Below are 20307 nucleotides of genomic sequence, written 5' to 3'. Positions count from 1 at the left end.
AATAGTGTGCTCCTCTCTCAGGCGCCGAGCAATCCCCCTGGGGATGATTTGTTGCGCCCTACAAATGAGCAAATAAATAAAGAGGGTATTGCTTGCATATCTATTCCAGGTCGAGGAATCTGTACTAGTTTCTGCCTGAAAAGCAAGGCATTTACCTTTTGGTAATGCTTTTTCTGGTAGAGACTCTAATCTTAGATTTCTCATCAAACCTCCCTATTCTGCGAGATGGGCTCTTTTTATCCTTCTAGTGTCTAGTCGAACATGGTTCTGCGTTTCTTGTGCTGAAATGGTCACGAAAGAAACAGATGTCAGTTTTGAGGTGGCGCCTATATAGGCACCACACACGTAATTCCTGACGCTTATGTATTTGGCGCACTGCCTATGGACGCCACCTACGAGCATCCAGAGGTACTGTTCAAGAATTGTCAGATCCAGTCTGACACCTGGGGGATACTCTTAAGGTGAGGAATCTGGTCTCTATCAGAAAAGGTGTTACCGGAGGTAAGTAAATTGTTTGTCTTGTTTGGTTTATCTTTAGCCCAGCAGGAACTTGCTGTGGGCTCAGTTGAGGGTTATTTAGCTGCGCTTTTTAACTTTTTGCATGTTCAAATCACCTGTTGTGATTAGGTTTCAGAAAGTTTTGATTCATAGTTTCCTCTGAAACTGTGGTTGGTGTCACAGTGGCAACTTTATTTGGTCCTTGTTTTCCTCATGTCCACGCTGTCTGATCCAATGCACAGCTGCCCGCTAAGCCTCCTGGCAGAAGGCAGTGTTTCTGCTTGCATTATCTTCAGTTTGTCACTTGTATGAACTCTACCTTTTGTCCCCACAGTGGTGGTGAGGATCTGGGAAGCTTTTTTGCCAAAAGTCATATTTTCTATTTACATTGGCCAACCCATCCTCTCCCAAAGTTGCTTGCTCTGCCTCATCCCCTCGAAAGAGGAGAGACTCCATTGGCTGAACCCCAGAAGTGCTTTAAGTTTTTAGATCGATCGAAACCAAGGACTATTGGATGAACAATCAGCACTTTGCGTGGTTCTCTGGCGCACGTCTTTGCAGAAAATAACTTTTTCACAGTGGATAGTCCTCAGCATTAAGGTCTGCTACACATTGGCCAAGACGCAGCCTCTAGAGATGTTGAGAGCCCATTCTCCTAGGTCCAATGCTACTGGCACGCGGAGTACCTGTCCTTAACATCTGTGATGCTGCGACGTGTGCATCAGTACACATGCTCACAGAGAACTATTGCCTTAACGGCCAGGTCTGACAGGGAGGGCATTTTGCCAGTTTGGTCCTGCAGGACTTTTTAGTCTGATCCCTCCCAAAAACCCACACCCTGGTACTTCTGATCATTGTTGGACTTCGAGAGAGAGAGATTTATATACATGCATATCTATATATATATACATACACACAATACCATTTCAGGCATAGAGTACCGCATAAAATGTGCAAAAAACATGGAGAACTCTGGGTAGTTTCCAAGTTTTGTTGGAGAGCAGCTCCTGTACAGAGCGCTCTACAACACCAGCAACAATGCAAGGCTAAAGTGTTCACGTTGAGGTAAGTCCCCAGACAAGGACTAAGCTTCCCACTAAAACATAAAAAGCACTTGTGAGGAAATGGGGTGTATTATACGGTATGGTTGTGTGACCTTGTCGTGTAATGCACTGCCAACCCCTTTAGAACCAGGCAGGTTTCATTTGTAAAAGCTTAGCACAACCCTGGGCAGCTGTGGCTCTGAGCAGTCAGGCTTACACAAAGGAACAAGGTCCCCAGCTTGAAACAAAGTAGGTACATTTAAAATCTAAATGAAAATCAAAGTTGTAAATCTATTGAGACGAACATCAGTACTCCATCTACAGACATTCTCTTTCCTTCTGATTGCCCTGTAGTGGCTCAGCGCCCCAAAGACCGAATGTCAATGTTATTTAAATGACAGTATCTTTCAGCACCGCTGGGAGATATGATGCCTTCTTTTTATTACAAAATGCTTTAAATTACCCTGTACTCCTTTCATGTTTCTTTGCATTTCAACATCATGCATGGGTGATAGCCGTGTGCCACAATAGTTGGGATTTAGCAGCGAGGATCCGACATTGGTTTCAGGTATTATACCGGCGGTCCTCACTACTTTTAAATGTCGACATACAAGTAATAGGTTTCATTACATTTGCATGATGTGCTTGTAATATAATAATACTGGAGTTTTAAAGCTATATTTGCACTTTTTTACACTTTGTGTAGCGGGCAGTGAAACTGGCAGTATTTCTTTTATACCTCTGTCACGTGCATTGCCTCAGTGTATAAATGGTGTTTTAAATGGCGCCTGCCAAGTATGAAAAAGGCCGGTTTTGCGGCCGAAACTAGTTGCATGACCAGCTGTTTGTGTGAATAAATAAGTGCACGTGAGTCCGTGCTGTCGGTCCTGTTCTTCAATTTCTAGAGCAGGAATGGGAGGAATGTTGGATCGAGTTGGCTGATGTCTGAGACCGAGACACTCCTCGTTCAGGAATACCGTGGTTATCAGCAGTTGGATTTGTGTGTACAAATACAACACTGAGCCCCCAATGTCAAGAGGTAACCTGAATGCGGAGTGTTGTGGACGTCCGAGTCTACAGGTCTGCAATTGGTGCCAGTGCATCATTGATAAATGGGAGATGGTTGCAGCATTTGAAGCTGCTGGAGTGGAACCCAAGACACCTGAACAAGGTTCATACAGTTTGTTGGCTGATCACAAGGAAGAAGGTTGCAGTTTAGGACTGAATGCTGACTCGTCTCTCGCAATGGTCTCAGGTCAGCAAATTAATAATGATCAGCACAAATCGGAGGAATTTATGGCCGTGGAATCATTTGACATTAGTAAGGAGTTGGTATGCTCAGTGACATTGTGTGAATATAGCTGAGACTGTGTGTGCAGGAACCAGCATAAAGCATTTAAACAGCAGCAAAATGATGGAAGGAATAACCAGTCACTGAAGAAATCCAGCGCCAATTTATAAAAATAGTCCATTTTTATTAATTTATAGACGCCAAAACTAAAAAGATCCACTGGAGACTTCCGGAGTTATAGATTTTACAACAAACAATAAATCAGGAGTTTTTACTTAACTGAACAACCATTGTTAAATTCAAGGAATTTCACACTTAGAAACTAGTTCAAGAGAAACTTTTTGGAGTTACTTGGAGTTACTGTTGGTGAGCAACTACAGCAGGGAGCCAGTCAAGGGTACCAGCAAGGTCCAAAGAAAGTTACCTCCTCAAGAAAAGCAGTATTTAGACCTTCATTCTCTTGCTCCTTGCCATTGACTTCTATGAAATTGTCCTGATGCATGGGATATATGATGTTGATGCTGTACAGTCGATGGGGTGAGGTCTTCTTTGGGCTAGTCTATGGTCTTGGTGAGGTGATACGGACCACAGGGGTCGACATCTCTATAAAATCCTCTTGGCCTCAGCAGAAATCCAGTTGCCAGTGGGCTACCAGTCGCCCAGCACAGCGTTTTCCTTCTTTTGGTAGTATCTCTCCTTCTGGATGACCCGACTGCACTCCTACGACTTTCCTGGTTCCAGCAGATTCAGTGCAACTTTTGAACTTCAGCGGTCCTGGCGTCTTGGGCTCATAGTGGGTGAAGAGGGGCTACTAGCGCGGCCCAGCTGGCTTCTTCAGCTTTAGTGACCCTGTGCTGTGAACAAGCTGTCAGAAAACTGACTCTTGGAGGCTCTGGGAACAACTTCCCCACAAGCTGGACACAGCAGGCACCGTCCTTTCCCTGCTAGCCCAGTGAGCAGCAGGTGCAATCCAACTTTAGTGCGGCCTCTCTCTGCCAAGTCCTCAGTCAGCAGGGCAGCCCTTCAGTCCCCTTCTCCAATCCAGGCGGGATTTGATTTATGATTGCCAGAGATGCCCCTTTTATGCCCAGAGAGTGCCCTTGGTGGAGGTTGTGGTCACTAGAAAATGGGCTACTTAATTCTCTACCGCTTGAGGACTATTTCCTGTGAAGTTTGGCATCTAGCTATCCCATAGTGCTCTACTCCACCCACTCCCAAGATGTTACTACCCCTCGCTTGGTGTTTGGAGCTCGATAACCAACCCTGGAGTTGGGGCCACCTACGGGTTATATTCCCATGGAAAAAAGGGTTTGGCCTGTGTTTACCCCGCTCTACCCTGACACCCTCCTGTCCATCCAATCAGGAGTAGCCCTTCTAGTGTGTTCACCATTTGCCCTTCAAAGGCAGCTGTCATGTAGTTGCCACTAATCAGTAAGAACTGCGTGTTTGTTGACAACATAAACTTAGGATGGTGCCAGACTGATTCCATGTACCTCAGTATGATTTGTTCTCCCTTGGGCCAACAAGCCTGCAGTGCCACTGTTGCCCTTCCCCCTGCCCCCCTCCCTTGAAACCTGAACAGGGGGCGAACAGTTCTGGCAACTACTGAACATGAGAAATCTGTTCCATCAGGAACCCTCGTGACGGACTTCAAACTTTCGCTCAGTCACTTGTGCTTCTTTCTGCTCAGAGAAATATACAAAGAATACACAAAGGAGAGTTTTCAATATTTATTGAACCATAGTGATTTTTGAATAGACAGAAGCATGCCAAAATTATGTGTCAACATAGTGCATAAAACAAAAGTTCCACCATCTTGTTGTATCAAAAAGTTACATTAGATTCCACTTGGGCATGATGTCAGGCTTAATGTACAGAGTTGTTTTAATACTTTGAAGTACCAACTTTAGTAGTCCCATTCAGAAGCTGCCACAGCGGAGTTGTCAGTGTACCTGTACTCCAATGGAGCTACTAGCCTCTCACACAGTAAAAACGACAATTACAAGTTTTTACTGTTCGATTATGTAAAACATATGGTCTACTTTTTAATATGCTGGACCCTGCCTTGAGACGAGATAGGTCTGCTGTATGGGGTAACTTAAATATTATAAAATGGGAGATTTGGCCTTTGCCATTAGTTAAAATATGAAAGTTGAGTTAGCAGTTAAAACTGCCCTACCATGCTGCAATGGCAGGCTGGGAGAAATGCTTCACGTTGTCATATCCAGGGTGACCCAATCAGTGCTGTTGCCCTGGATAAATACTTCAACCTACAGACCAAGAGTACCTGGGGTACCATATAGTACGGACTTATAAGTAAGTAAATTATGCAAATTGGAGATAGCCAACTTTCCATTACACTTTTAAGGGTCAATGCACTGGCACTGAGGTCTGGTTAGTAGGCATAAGGGCTCTCGGAGTTGAAAAACAAGCAACATCAGCTCAAAACTTTGGGGGTTAATTGTGCAGAAAGAAGTATTTCCTTATACACCATCATCCTTTTTTATCAAGCTACGGGACAGTGTGAGGTCATGGACTCTTTGTTGGAAGGCCCTTCAATTGTGGTGGTGTGCTGACCCACAATGTGTGTTTTTGCTGCCGTATGTTTGTGCTTTTTCCTCGTTAGCGTGAAAGCAGATGATTTGAATAGCCTCGCTGCAGAGAATGTGGAATAAGAAATTCATTCCAAAGTGACAGGCATAAACTGCCCCCAGATTAGGGTGTCCATAATTGGATCTCTTTGACATTATGCAGAACAGGAAGTGCCCTCAGTGTTTTGCCTCAAAATTCTCAGAATGGTTCTTTGAGGGATTCCTTCAGGTTCAGTTGGCCTACTATATGTATTTCTACTAATTTCACATAAGTTGAAGGTTTTGGATGATTAAGCACAGACGATTTATGATCCCCCTATACTGGGTGACGAGGATTTGGTACACTGATCAATTAGCACTCACCCTTCCCGCACAGGGAAGGCCTGCTCTTTCTGCAAAATAACAACCCAAAAAGAAGATGGACCAAAGGGTGAACATTCTCAAAAATTTCACCCCAGTCACAGATTTTGCTGACCATGCCACCCCAGTTGGACCCTGCCATATGCAAATGAGTCTTGGCCCTGCTCCCCATGGGAACAGCCCAGCCCGAACTGCCTGGCCAGATCCTCCCTGGACCAAAAAACAGACATCCTGGTACCTGTTTCAGATACCACCCCTCATCAGCCCGGCTAGCTTGAATCCATTTGCATAGCAAGCATGGGACCCACGTCTGGGCTTACCCTTCCCATTTAGGGCACAATGGACATGTCCTCCATCCCATTTTCCAAACGCGGCAGTTGCCCACATGAAGGTTAAGCGGTGCTTCCTAAATTCCTTTTGCTGACCATTTGAAGTTGCAAACATAGTTTTGGATTCCAGGAAACCTTCAATAAAATCAGTTCATGTAGTCCCCTCTAACAGGTGGTTCAGTGGTGCAAGTCATAAGATCTGAAACCATGTCAGTCATGTCTTTCTGGTTCTGCACTGTCTAGTAGTGTCTCCCAGTCCTGCCTTCTATTTGTCATCAGTGGTGCACGTTTTTTAAAGGTGTACTTGTTTCTTCCTACTGTTTATTATTTGTCATCTTCTGACTTTACTCATAGCATTCTCATTTGAACGTGATGCACTGTTGCCCAGTTTGACTTCTCAATCAAAAGACTTCTTTCTTGGTGGCAATCACTTCAGCCCTTGGGGGTCTGAGAACTTCAAGCTATATTCTACCTAGACTGTTTGATTCCTTTCCCCTTGCGTCTTTGTTCTACCAAAACTGGTAACTGTTTTTCTCATGAGCCTGTCCATTATGTGTCCCTCTAGCTTTCCTGCCATTAGGGAGGATAAGCAGCTGCACAGACTGGACCCTAGGCTTGCAGTATCTGTCTACATCAACCACACTTGACAGGTCTTAGAGTTCTTTGTGGATTTAGCCAGTGACATGAAGGGCATAACAGTGACCAAACGCACTACTTTTCCTTGGTTGCCAGCCACTTCACTCCCTCTCCCCAACCCCCCCTCACCCTACCAGGACAATTTCTTCTTCCAGTGGCTCTCTTTATGGACTTTACGGTAGCTGTCATCTACAAGGAGGCCAAGCAGGCATCCTTGCATACTTCACCTAAGTTAATCTCTTGAAGCCCTAGCATGCAATGACTGGTACCTTGTCAGAGCTGTGCTATATGATTTCCTTGGTTACCCGGCACCACTCAGTCCCACCTCCATTGGAGGGTATTTCCTTGTGACTCAAAATTCGAGAAATAAGTATTCACCAGGGAAAAAAGTTACTTACCTTCAGTTAACAATGTTTCTGGTGGATAATGCATCTTCACGCAGATACCTCAGTGACTTTCCTCCTCCCCTATAAGTTAGTGCCATTAGTAAGATCCCGAAGTATGCAAGCATATATTGTATGCTGTTTGTCATTGTTGTAGATGTTCTGTTTCTCTCTGTATTCTCCATTGGGGGGTGCAAAAATTACCATGAAGTAACTCTTTGCCGATTTGCGGCCTACGTAGGTGAAAGTCAGCACATCTGGGGCAGGCACAGTTCTAGTCGAGGCTGCGTTTTATAATTTGGCGATGCTGGAGAGTTTTCTGGATCCAGTCTGGTGGGTATGTGTAAGATGAGTCTGTAGGAATATGAACTTCAGTGTTAAAATTACCAAGAGTAAGTAACTCTTTCTGTAGACGCTGCTGGCTTTTGTGTATCGACTGTTTAAGAAATGGGAAGTTACTTAATCATTTAATTTTCACTTAATGATATTTTAGTTTGTAGGAGTGCAGGGATCGTTTAGCACTTTACACTAAAATGGGCCATTCTACTTTTTCAGGATTATTACCTGATTTACACGATTTCCTTTCCTGTGAGTCAAATGCTTTAAATAAATACGTTTCAAGAGTTTTTTTCCTTGATATAATACATATGTAAACTCAAATCCCTGTTCCATTTTACCTTAATCCTGTCTTAATCTGTTATGTGTTTTTAAGTAACTATTGAAAAATTGTTTAATCCGCAGGTCAATAAACCTTACGGTAAAGTTCAGCTTCATACAGCAGATGTTGCTGAGACTCCCAAGTGCACTTGCAAACCCACAGCGGAAAATCCTTGTGCTTTGGACTCTGAGTGCCTAAACCGTATGTTGATGTGTGAATGCCACCCACAAGTTTGTCCAGCCGGTGAGAGGTGCCAGAACCAGGACTTTTCCAAACGCCAGTACCCTGAAACCAAAATTATCAAAACGGAGGGCAAAGGCTGGGGCTTGGTTTCGAAAAGAAATATAAAAAAGGTAAGAATTTTACATAAATCCCACATAGTCTTTCAGCTTTCCATTGAACTTCGAAATAGATGAAAAACAGCACAAATAGTGTTTAAATAGAATACATCAGCTGCCTCTAAACCCCCTGCCTGTAATCAAGTATAACATTGCAAGTGTGTGCTAGTCTAGTTAGGAGTGCGGCAAGTAGGGTTGACTGGGAATTGTATTTGAGCAAATGGATTTGTGGGATAGGTGGATTTTCATACATTATTGTATGTGTTTACATAACGTCTAACCAGCAGTACACACAATAGAGGTCTTGGGTAATATGTGGGTCCTATGTGGTCACCAGAAACAAGGACATCTCAATTCTGTATGACAGATAACATGCCATTGAAACATAATAATTATTAGCTGCTTTGCTAAGAAACACTTCTCTCTACTGCCGATAGATCTGACTCTGGTTTAATCCGGAGTTTAGTGTATGTAGTATGAAACTTGATTCTTAATTACAGGACCTGCCTAATAATAAATATAGGTATAGGGGCATAGTCTGAGCTATCGCTTCAGGGGTTGTGCAATTGTGAGTGTATTCCAGAATACAAGTTCAGGCAGCTAATCTACTGCTGGCAGCTAGACTGGAGAAGGCCACTCCTGGCAACATGTGTGTACAGAGTTATTTGCTAATATTAATTGTACTAATGTCACCTTTCTGGTTTTGTGTATTCAAACAGATGTAGTTTTGGTACCTGTTCAATAGAAGTCATAATACTTTGTCATCTATGATCCATGACACTATATAATTCTGAAATGTATGCTAGTTTGCTTTGCAAGCTGCAAGACTTGTATTTTGGTCTTTGTTTCGGTGGACTTGAAGTGCTGGGGAGCAATTGAAAAATATATCCCAAAACAAATACCTTCATGTCTTATTCAGTCATCGCCATGATTGTCATGTTTACCACACAGGCTTGCTCGCTTCAAATGCAAAGATGATTGTCTTTCTACCCTTTTATTTGTGTGTTTATAAATATAAAATTATGTGGAATGTGGAACCACTTAAAAACAATTAATCACTTGTATGGACATCAAATAAATACATTAATGTCTCTGCATTCCATCTGTGAACATGAGATAATGTCATGATGCATAAAGATTTTTTTATATAAGCATACTCCATAATGTTTTTGCTAATGTTCAATTCGTAGAAAAAAGTTAAAACATAAGCTTGAATTGCCATGCAATCCATCATAAACCTTCATATTAAATACTTTACAGTTTAATATAACACTTTTGATCCCCCAAAGTAACTGGTGGCGTACTGAAGTGTTATCGTGGACATACAAAAACCATAATATAGTATCACCTTCGCCATAACATAATTCATCACTTTGGGAGCTTTCAATGTACAAAATACAGTGGTATAAAACTCATATTGCATAAGGGCAGGCATGTATAGAAATTGTTACCTTTAAAAGCATACACATACTTCACTAGTCCTTCTGCAGTACACATTTCTGCATGTTAACTGCCTCAAACGACTCCCCATTGCTTTACAGTTTATTACATGTTTAGTACATGTTGTTTATGAAAGGTAAACAAAACATGAACATTCTAATTTGAATTGCTTACTGTGCCTTACAGAGCAACATTTTGACCATCTCATTTTTAGACTTCATTGCTTTTTTTTTCTTGTCTTTTCTTCAGAGACAATCGAACCGTTTAGTCCAGTATTTCATTTTTTTCTGATGGCTGCTTCTTACTGCTTAATCTGATAGCGACACCATGCGCGCCTTAAGGAGGCGTAGTTCGGCTGTGTGTGGCATAGTCCGTGACGGAAATGAAGTGCACGGTGCCTATATAGGCGCCTCCCCAGCGCACTGACGTCTGTTCTTTTCTTTCCGCACCAGTCAGCGCAGATCCAGAGAGAGCTACCCTCTCAATATTTGAGTTTTTTAGACTTTTGTCAACTTGTTTTTTAGAGATCTTCTGGTGTGGCAGGGATATCAACTAGGAAGGCCGGTTTCAAGCCCTGCGGCGCCTGTCATCGACAGATGTCCGTGACAGACCCACACCTGTTTGCCTCTGGTGCCTGGAGCACGAACATGGCGCGGAGATCTTCGCTGATTGCCATGCACCTCAAGGCCTTGAGGGAGAGGTCCCTCAAGCTCCTTGCTGCTCGACATGCGACGCCACGACGGTCTCAATCCCGGTTGAGAGGAAGTTACCGGGATCCGTTTTGGAGCCCAAGATCCTTGTTCAACTCGAAGTAGTCCGGCCATTCGGGTAAATCCCACACACAAAAAAGAAGAGCAACAAGATTGACTTCACCCTGTCTGTCATGGTGTACAGATGACACAAGAAAGCGTTGTAATTTGAGGCCGGGCTCGGCAAGTAAGCCTGCGTCTAGACGGGCTCCATGTCTCCCTGAGTTTCTGGGAGCTGAACCAACCCCCGTTCAACTTTGAGCGTTTTAAAAGGCAGTGCACCTCAAATTTGAGCAGCCCGAGCTGGTGCGCCTTCTGGCCCGCAGGGTCGGGAAGGGTCACTACTGGTTTCACACTGGTGGGTCTGCTCGCGGTGGCAGTCAGCACCTTTGATCTTCAGATGGATCCAGGTTGGCGTAAGTCGTACTTTCACAACCTTCTCTGGTGCTGGTCCCGAAGCTGCCATTCCTGATGGCTCCGTCCCCAATCTGATCCCGGCACCCGGCACAGAGACGGAGTGGGGTCCGACTGAAGCCATGCCTTCCAGGCTATAACCCTGAGCCCTATTCGTATGGGCTAAGTCTCTGGGAGGATTGGGAGAGGTCGCTGGACCTTGAAGAATCCCAGCCTTTAGATCCTAACATGGACTGGTGTGAGGACTTGGTGGAGGCCAGAGGACTGGACACTTACCAGATGCTTGCTTGCTTTCTCCCCCTACTGTGGCAGTGGAGGAGGGAGCGTCGTTTGTTATGGTGTTGGGAAGGGCAGCTGAGTTCCTGGACCTTAGCCTGCCCTTAGTAGCAGTCAAGACGAACATCTTGACAAAGGTACTTTAGCTGGGATTGACTCCCTCAGAACTGCTTTTCCCATTTAATGAAGCCCTTACTGACGTCCAAGCCCAGCACAGGGGCACCTGTGAACAGGATGACGTCCCACTGCCCTGCTCCAAGGGACCTTATCTTTCTCACCCAACACCCTACCCCGGAGAGCTTGTTAGTGCAAGCCTCGATTTCTTGTGTAAACTCTGGTGCATTCCCTACGGCCTCACCGGATAGAGAATCCAAACGGATGGACAACGTAAGCAAGAAAATGTTTTCTTCCCCCAGCCTGGCATTGCGATCTGTGAACACCGCGTGCCTTTTGGGCAGTTAACTTCCATGCTCTATGGGATTCAGTTGCGCCGGTGCACAATCTGATATGGATTGGATAACACCAACTGGCTAGGCAGAGCCGTTTCACCCCTTGCTGAGAACTGGCTTTTCAGGGGATTTCCAAGCATCGCTTATGAACATGCCCTTTGATGGTGATCATCTCTTTGGTGACAAGGTGGACTAAGCTCTGGAGCGCTTTAAGGACAGCAGAGCTACAGCCAGGTGCTTGGGCCTTTCCATGGCCCCTCGCCAACCCCAGTTCGCCTTTCACTACTTTCGGGTCACCGGAAGGTGCTTCCAGCCACATCTTTACACACCCACCTACCAAGGCGCGCAAGCTTATCCACCTCTGCGTGGCCGAGGACGCAGTACCCAGCAGACCTCGTGGGTCAGATAGCCAGAGGTCGGGCCTGTCCACCACCCCTGTGGCAGCCGCCACACTCCTTTAGTCTACCCTCTTACCACCATGGGCAGCCAGTGGGAGTTAGGTAATGCTATCACCTGCCGCACTGGAGGTCTATACCAGACCGATGGGTTCTTCAAATTGTCCGAAGGGGGTACTCCCTCCCCTTTGTGACCACCCCTCCACTCAGGCCACCAGCTTATGGCCGGCTAATGGAGGACCACCTCTCCTTGCTATCGTCCAAGCTTCCTTACCTGACCATCTCCCTTGATTAGTTGGTGCTTTGCACTAGGGCCTCTTTCTTACAGAAAGTGGTAACACCTTTCCATCTTGCCCACATTCTATGCTCCTCTGCACCCCTCTAAAGAAGCGCAGCAACTCCATTGTCTGTACTTAAAACCGTTGTCGGTCTACCTTGACCACACTAAAGATTTCCAGGTGGAAGATCAACTCTTCGTGGGGTACGTTGGATGAAAGAAAAGTTGTGCGGTGCAGTAAAAGGACTATCTCATGATGGGTCGTCCTCTGCATCACAATTTGCTATGCTCTGGCCAAGAAGCAGCCTCCTGAAGGTTTAAGGACTCATTCCACCAGAGATAAGGCTGCTACTACAACGTTGCAATGTGGTGTTCCAGTCCTAGACATTTGTCAGGCAGCAACTTGGGCATCCCTGCACACGTTTACCAAACACTACTGCCTGGACAGTCAAGTCCAAAGGGGCAACTTTTTTAACTGTTCTGTCCTGCAGGACTTAATGGTCTCAACTTGTCCGCAGTCCCTCCTCCGTGGATGGTATTTCTTGGGTATCTATTCAAAGATAAGGAATCTGTGATCAGATGTCTCTATCGGACAGACAAGTTACTTACCTTCAGTAGCTCCTTATCTGGTAGAGACATGATCTAGCAGCAGATTCCTTACCCACCCATCCTCCCTGCACTGCAGATAGGTTTTTAAAGTCAGGGCTGTTCCTTTTCAGGGCCCTAGTTGTTCAGATACACACCAATGTCTGTGCACTTACTTAATGGCTCTGTGCATGGAAAGTTGTGACAAGTAACTGACGTCAGCGCGCTAAGGTGGCGCCTAAATAGGTGACACAGACGTTACACCGACCGAGATGATGACTTCACGCAGAGCCGATTGACGCCACCTACCGACGCACAAGGGTATTGCTCGAAGAAAAATCTTGCCGATCCAGTCTGACGCCTGGAAAATTCAAAGGTAAAAAATCTGCGGCTAGATCATGTCTCTACCAGATAAGGCGTTAGCAAAGGTAAGTAACTTGTCCATAGGTCTTTGATCTGGCCTCTTAGATTTCAATTTGAATGACTGAGACTGCTGGAACTGATGGCCTTCTGCATCCTGCCGGTGAAGAATGCCAGGAAGCATATCTGGGCTCCAAAGTGGAATCTGGAGTCGTCATGGGCACAGCATCAGGTGGATCTCTCTGGTCATGTCCACATTTTAAAGGAGACTACACACATTCTGCAGTGGTGGCTGCGGGACTCTTGGTCAGCAGCAGGCTCTTCTCCCTATCACTTTTAATGCTGGCTGATGCATCGCATCTGGGTTGGGTTGGCCTCTTGGGAAAGTTGGAGATCAGAGGCATCTGGTCTCCAGCAGTGGCTTGGCTCCACAGCAACTTTTTGGGGTTGCACCATTCACTTGGTGTAAAAAAAAAAGCTCCCTACTATCTACCATAGGGAGGCTGTACAGATGCTTACAGATAACACCACGGCCATCTGATACTGAAAAAGTGGGTTCGGGTCGTGGACTATGTGTCAAGAGGCTCTGCGCCTCTGGAAGTGACTGGTACACCTAGGGATATTCCTAGTAGTGCACTTCCTAAAAGGATCTATAAACATCAGGGCAGACAAACTGAGTCATCGATAGGTGGTGTAGGGTTTCTTCCTCGAATGGGGAGGACCTTGGCTCAATCATTTTGGCACCGCAAGATGTGCAATGTCAGTGCTTTTACTTGTTGGAATTTCCAGTGTGTGTGCAGCTTGCAGACTCATTCCTAAAGTGGAACTCTGGACACCTGTACACTAATCTGCCAATACCTCTCCTGCCTAGAGTTATGAAGATCAAGAATGACCATGCCCAAGTCATCCTAGGGAAATCAGACTAGATAAGCAAAATATGGTATCCAGAAAGCATGAGCATCTATTCTCTGATCAGGCTGCTCCTTCAGGAGGCTCTTGTGTCCCACAGCACGGCAGTGTCCTGCATCCGAACCTGCATGTGTTATTTTTATAAATTGGTGTGGATCACCTTAATGAGTCGCATCCCACATATTGACTATTGTGTGTATTTGTGAATGTCTAACACTCTTCTCTGATAAGCCTAAGGCTGCTCGACCCCACCACCCCCTTGGAAAAGCACCTTTGGGTTGCAAGTCCCTGTCCACTTATAAAGGATCCCTGAACCCTTTGCACGATATCTTATTTTGATATATCATGTAAAGAGTCAGCTTTCTACATACAAACTCCCTCCGATGAATTTGGATGGTTTGTCTCAGTGCCACTATGTTCTGCAGGCTGAGCTGTTGAAGTCTCACTCTCCCACAGAGAGGGTTGTGTACATCTAATTTATACCATTATAGGTGTTTATTTTGAAAAAATAAACTTTGTGATAAGAGGTGAGAGAAATAATGTTAGAATTCCCTTGCACACTCGTCAAAATCTAAAGCTAATCTGCTTTCTTATAAGTAAAATTATTCAAATTAATATATTAACTAGAAACCAGCAGTATTAGTCCAAAAACTTCAGGGTGACCATACAAAAGGAGGCATTTCCTTATAGGCTACCAGAGAATTCACAGAGAAACCTAATTAAGTGTTATTTTGCCTTCTTTGTCATTTAAGGATCCCATTATACTGTGCATTTGCTTCGGCAATGCAAGTCATTCATTGCAATTGCGGATGCATTTGTGTTCATAATTGTACAACAATATGCATCGCATGCAATGCATTTGTCCAGTGTTTTGATAGTATGCTTTAGACTCGGGAGTGTATCGAGGCTTGCTACCGTGACTATACCCTTACTCTTAAACTGATATGTTGAATTGGCTTTAACCCAATTGGCTGAGCTAACTTACCTGTAAGTCCCTAGTAAATTGTACCCAGGGCATGTAAGTTAGAGGGTCCCCCTCCAAGGTGTTGCAACACTAGTTGTGCTACCCTGGGTGGGACATGAGTAAAACGAGACTCGAAGCCCGCCATTTGCAGTCTGGAAGAGCAGTTTTAACTGCTTGGCCAACTTTGCCAGTAAAGCAATGGCAAAGCCAGACTTACCCCGGTATATGTGTAAGTCGCCCATATGGCAGGGCTTTTAAAGTCCTAAGGCAGGGTGCAACATATTCCACAGGCAGAACATGTAGCTTTACATGTTTAGATAGTAAAAGCCTGAAACTGTTTTTACTGTTGACAAGCTTGGTCGCCCAATTGGCAAGTGCAGAGTTACAAGTTGCTGTGTGCAAGTTTAGCAAAGTTGCCATTTTGCCCATACTGGTTGCACATGGGATTCTGTCGACGAGACAGCTTTCTGCCATCCTGGAGAGACATGCTAATAACTCCTAGGCTAGGATACAATAGGGGGCTGCTCTGGAAGGAGGTGTCACCTCCCTCCTGCAGGAAGCCACACGGGTGTTGGCCCAAAAGGGCCAGCCTCAATGGACAAGCCGCCTTTGAAGGGCAAATGGCTAACACTTGGGAGAGAGGCTGTCCATTGTCAGGCAGTCTCTTGCGTCTACTGGACTCAGTAATCTACTTCTCCATGAGCAAGTCACAGAATGTAGGAAGCAGGCTTTTTATATAACATAACAATGGAGGGGTGCACCATGCAAAAGGTCCAGACGACCCTTATTGGTTTACAGGGGCTTACTTTAATAATCTTAAGTGCTCTATTAGTGGTAGTGTGGTCGAGTAGGTTAAGCTTATCAGAGTTGAGCATTTGTTACACACATAGTCAATAAATGAGACACACTCAAAAAGAAATCCAAGACCAATTTAGAAAAATAGCATACATATTTACATACTTTAGACGCCAAGATCTTCAGGATCATGTAAGTACTTTAGGTGTTACCATTTTTACAGAGAAACGAGTAAAATAATAATAGAGCTGTCGGATTTGAGGAATGAGCCTTAGACGCGGTAATGTTATCCTATGGGAGAAAAAGATCGGTTCTGCGAATATATACTTGCAAGCGGTTGTAGAGGGCGCCCTTTAGGATGTAAGGTGCTTTGGGCCCAATGTCCAAAGTACCACCAGCAGTTCCGGTTTACTTGCCCTGATGTGTCCTTGTGCAGATGTGCTGGTCGCTATTGGTGCCTCGAGCGTGGTTAAAATGTAAAGGGACCTGTCAAAACAACAGAGGCTGTAAAGGGGGTCTTGAGGGCACGTCTGTCAGAACCAAAAGGGGAGCCCAGTTCGTGAAGGTCTCTGGTTTCCATGATCCCGCGCTGTGTGGCTCGGGTGCAGAGGTGTTAAGCCGACTTGCCACTTGCGTTTGAGGCTCCCATGGTTTTTGGATGGACCTGGAGTGGGGAAGAAAGCAAGACAGCAGGGCCACTCTGTGTAGGCCTGGTCAGTCCTTAAGTCCCTCAACGGCAGGTCAGCTTTGGTGCAGTGGTGGTGATGTCTGGGCTGGACACTGAACAAGCCTTGGTTGCAGCAAATACTCCGCTACCCAGGGTTTTGGTGTAGGGAGGCTCCCGGAGTTTCTAGCGTATTGAAACGAGCTGGAGAGACTGGGCTTATCTCTTGGAACCACAGTGACCACTTCCTGGTGAGATTCTTCCTTGGTGGGCCTGATGGCCAGCAAAACCAAGAACCAGGCAAGTGCGGTTGGTGTCCACAGATGCAGGGGGATGGCTCCTCCAACCCACGAAAGATGCTCTGGGTTGATGAAGCACCCAACAGTCCTCCCAAGACTTAGGAGGATGCAAAGCTTTTGAACAAGAAGGAAGTTAAAATCTCTGATGCACACGGTGGGTCTATCACTCAACAGCTCAGGCAACTCAAATTAATTACAAGAAGACAACTCAATCAAAAACTCCACGCGTCTATACTAGTCCAGTACCATAAATCAAAACGCATACCCAGGGGACTTCGACTGGCAATCAAACCCATGTTATTCCGGTTTCACCCCAATCCAATATTCATGGACAGGTGGTATTCGATCCTTAATAAGTGCTCACTCGAATTAATCTTTCTTATAATTGAAGAACTTTCCAAAACCATACGGGATCTTGAAGAGGAAATTTTTAATTTAAAAAGTGAATTACAACTACTCATGGATATTAATGTTTGGAGATTACAAAAAGAGGTTTTAAATCAAAAGCTTGATAAATATGAAAAAGAACTTCAGGAAGGAAAACTACGCAAATATAAGAGGGACACTATTGATTATAAACTAAACAAAGTTTACACCTGGGCAGAGATTTACTCCAAGAGGCGGTTTGACCATAAGAAAGGAACTATATTTTCAGATGAGAGTACGGTTTCTGACCAGGAGATGACAACTAAAAGAACACCTGCAAGAATAACTGCATCCACAGTTTCAATAGCTGGTCCATCATCAGATACTAGTCAAACTGACCAATCTACCTCACAAACCTCTTTTTTATCTCTGGCCCCAGACCAAGGCCGTCCACCACCAACGGTGGACAACAGTGTATTAACAACACAAGAAAAACAAGGAGAGGAAAAGGAAAAAGCAGGCAAATCTCTTCGCAGTGGGAAACGGTGATTTAGTAATAAACATCTCATCCTACAGTCTGAACACCCAACAAAAAAACATCCTTGCAAGAGGAATGTCTTTTGTTCCAACAAACACCACCACGCTTTTTCAGGTCGAAGCTGAATTCTTCAGATTTATGAGGACATTAAGATTACGTCATTTTTTTTACGAGCATTGTTCCTCCATCAGATATCTCTAGTACTACCACCATCAATCCATTTAAACCACGGAGTAACTTTTTCCCTCCAGTCTCTCATAAAATCTTGGATTCATTTGAGATGTTGGTTCTAAAGGACTTGTCATGTCTAAACTACCAATCTAAAAAATTCAACAACCTCACCAAACACGACAAAACACTTATCACATCCTTAGCTAACAATCCGGACATTATCACACAACCAGCGGACAAAGGTGGAGCCATTGTTGTTATGACGTATTACCACGCGAAAGTTGATGCCCTCGTATCTGACGATAATACGTATATGCAACTTCCCAATGACCCAACAATACAACTACAAAATACCCTTCAGGACTTACTGAATGAAGCCATTAGTCAATATTGGATTACTGAGCAAACTCAAGTTTATCTTACTACAAAAAATCCAAGAAGACCAAAATTATATATGATACCTAAAATACATAAAAATGCTTTGGATTCACCATTTCGTCCCATTGTATCGGGATGTGGATCAATTTTTTTATCCCCTGGGAAAATTCTTGGATCATTATATGCAACAATTTGTACAACCATGGTCATCATATGTAAAGGGCACAACACACTTCCTCCAAAAATTGGAAATATTTGTTGGAACGGATATCTCTGAAATTCTGTTATGTACAGTAGATGTCACCGCTCTTTACACGTCTATACCACATCAGGCTGGTCTTGAAGCAATTGAATGGGCATTACGCCGCACTGATAATATTGACATGGATAGATTATTCATAATGAAACTACTGAAATTTTGTTTACACAATAGTTATTTTGAATGGCAGGGCTATTTTTACGCCCAACTTACTGGTACTTCCATGGGCTTTTCCGGAGCTCCATCATATGCTAACACATTCATGGCTGTTACTGAATTTGAAAACATCATGTCCAATCAAGATTAGTGGCAACACATTAAAATGTACTGCAGGTACATTGATGACATTTTCTTTTATGGACAGACATTGACATCAAACTTAGGATGATGATCAACGAGCTCAACAACATTGATCCAAGGATTCAATTTACCTACAACATACAGGATTTTAGTATCCAATTTCTTGATGTGCTAATTACTAAATCTACTGGAAAATTGAAACCTCAGTCTATCAAAACCCCACAGATCGCAACAGTACTTTAGCCTATACAAGTTTCCATCCTAAGAGTTTACTTAAGAATCTTCCCTACTCACAGTTCATCAGAGTTCGACGTATATGTACTGATCTTGTAACCACAGCAGAGAAGGAACAAGAATACTTACAACGGTTCAAATCTCATAGTTATCCCGATCATGTTCTTGAAGACTGTCTTACACGAGCACAACAAAAAAAATCGGTCAGATTTACTACAACCACAAAAACGCCATCAGGAGGTTAAACTGGTTTTTGTTTCTAAATACTCAACAGCATCCCAAGCTGTTAACATCTCCCATCTGGAATTGATAATTTTTTTAACACATGAAACTAACTTTAATGGAATATTCAATAATAAACCCCTGTACGCATACACCCGAGGTAATAATGTTCGGTCATTATTGTCGTCTGCATCACAAGTCAAACCCTGCATTGAATTCAAAGGTACCATTAAATGCAATAACTATTCATTGCAACAATATAATTACTGGCAATGTTCTCACTCACCCCTTGACTGGGAAAAACATTTACCTGAAACACACGAGTGATTGCAATACCAAGAACGTCATATACTGCATCAAATGCCCTTGTGGTAAGGCTTACGTTGGTAAAACTGAGAAAAAAAAAAGTGAGAATCACGGAACACGATCAAAATCAGAAATCACAGTTCCACATCCCCATTAGCCACACACTGGGATGAGTCTAGACACATAATCTCACAACTGTGGTTTCAAATAGTTGAACAAGTAAAATCTCATCCTGGTATAGACTTATCTAAAAACATTACTGCAAAGAGAGGTTTATTGGATCTAATACCTCAAGACCATGATGCCCCATGGGCTTAATGACCGTTTAGACATGAATTGTTTTCAATGAATATCTGTCTAGTTTATTTGTCAATGATTTGTGCAATAGTTTACTCTTATGAGTACCATTATGTTATCGGCCACACACACAAATATTCTGTTGGTCCATGGAGCTCTATAATGGTCCACAGAAATGAGCACAATGTTTGTATGCTTGATACTAAAGATTTGCAAGACAGGTGATGGGTCGTTTTATACTTTTTCACTTACACCCTATTTTTTGTTTTTTTCTTAATTCAACATGATCATGAACCCCGCATGTTCTGTAGATGGCTTCTACCAGTCACCGCGTCTATATACCGTCGGTTGATCTTTATCTTAACAAATCTTAATTTTTAGTTAGTTTCTATTTGGTCTTCGCTATTTTAGTATCTCAGTGATTCGTAACACATCACTCGTTTTGTCTAACCGTTTTTCCCTCTGTTGCATCTCGTTTTTAATTAACCACTTGATTTTATTCATCATCGGTGCTCCAGTCACACGGAGTGCTG

At 43.9% G+C, this 20307-nt stretch overlaps 1 protein-coding gene across 1 annotated transcript in view; it reads left to right on the top strand.

Annotated features, from left to right (window-relative positions):
• NSD2 (nuclear receptor binding SET domain protein 2) overlaps positions 1-20307 on the top strand; it is an 881013-nt gene that overhangs the window by 712533 nt on the left and 148173 nt on the right. Inside the window, exon 18 of the mRNA XM_085642559.1 lies at positions 7873-8142. Coding sequence (XP_085498685.1) covers positions 7873-8142 — 270 coding nt within the window. The remainder of the gene's footprint in view (positions 1-7872; positions 8143-20307) is intronic.

Source organism: Triturus cristatus, chromosome 2_2, assembly GCF_964204655.1.
Source record: "Triturus cristatus chromosome 2_2, aTriCri1.1, whole genome shotgun sequence".
NCBI classification, from domain to species: domain Eukaryota; kingdom Metazoa; phylum Chordata; class Amphibia; order Caudata; family Salamandridae; genus Triturus; species Triturus cristatus.
This window is presented reverse-complemented; position numbering and strand designations above follow the sequence as displayed.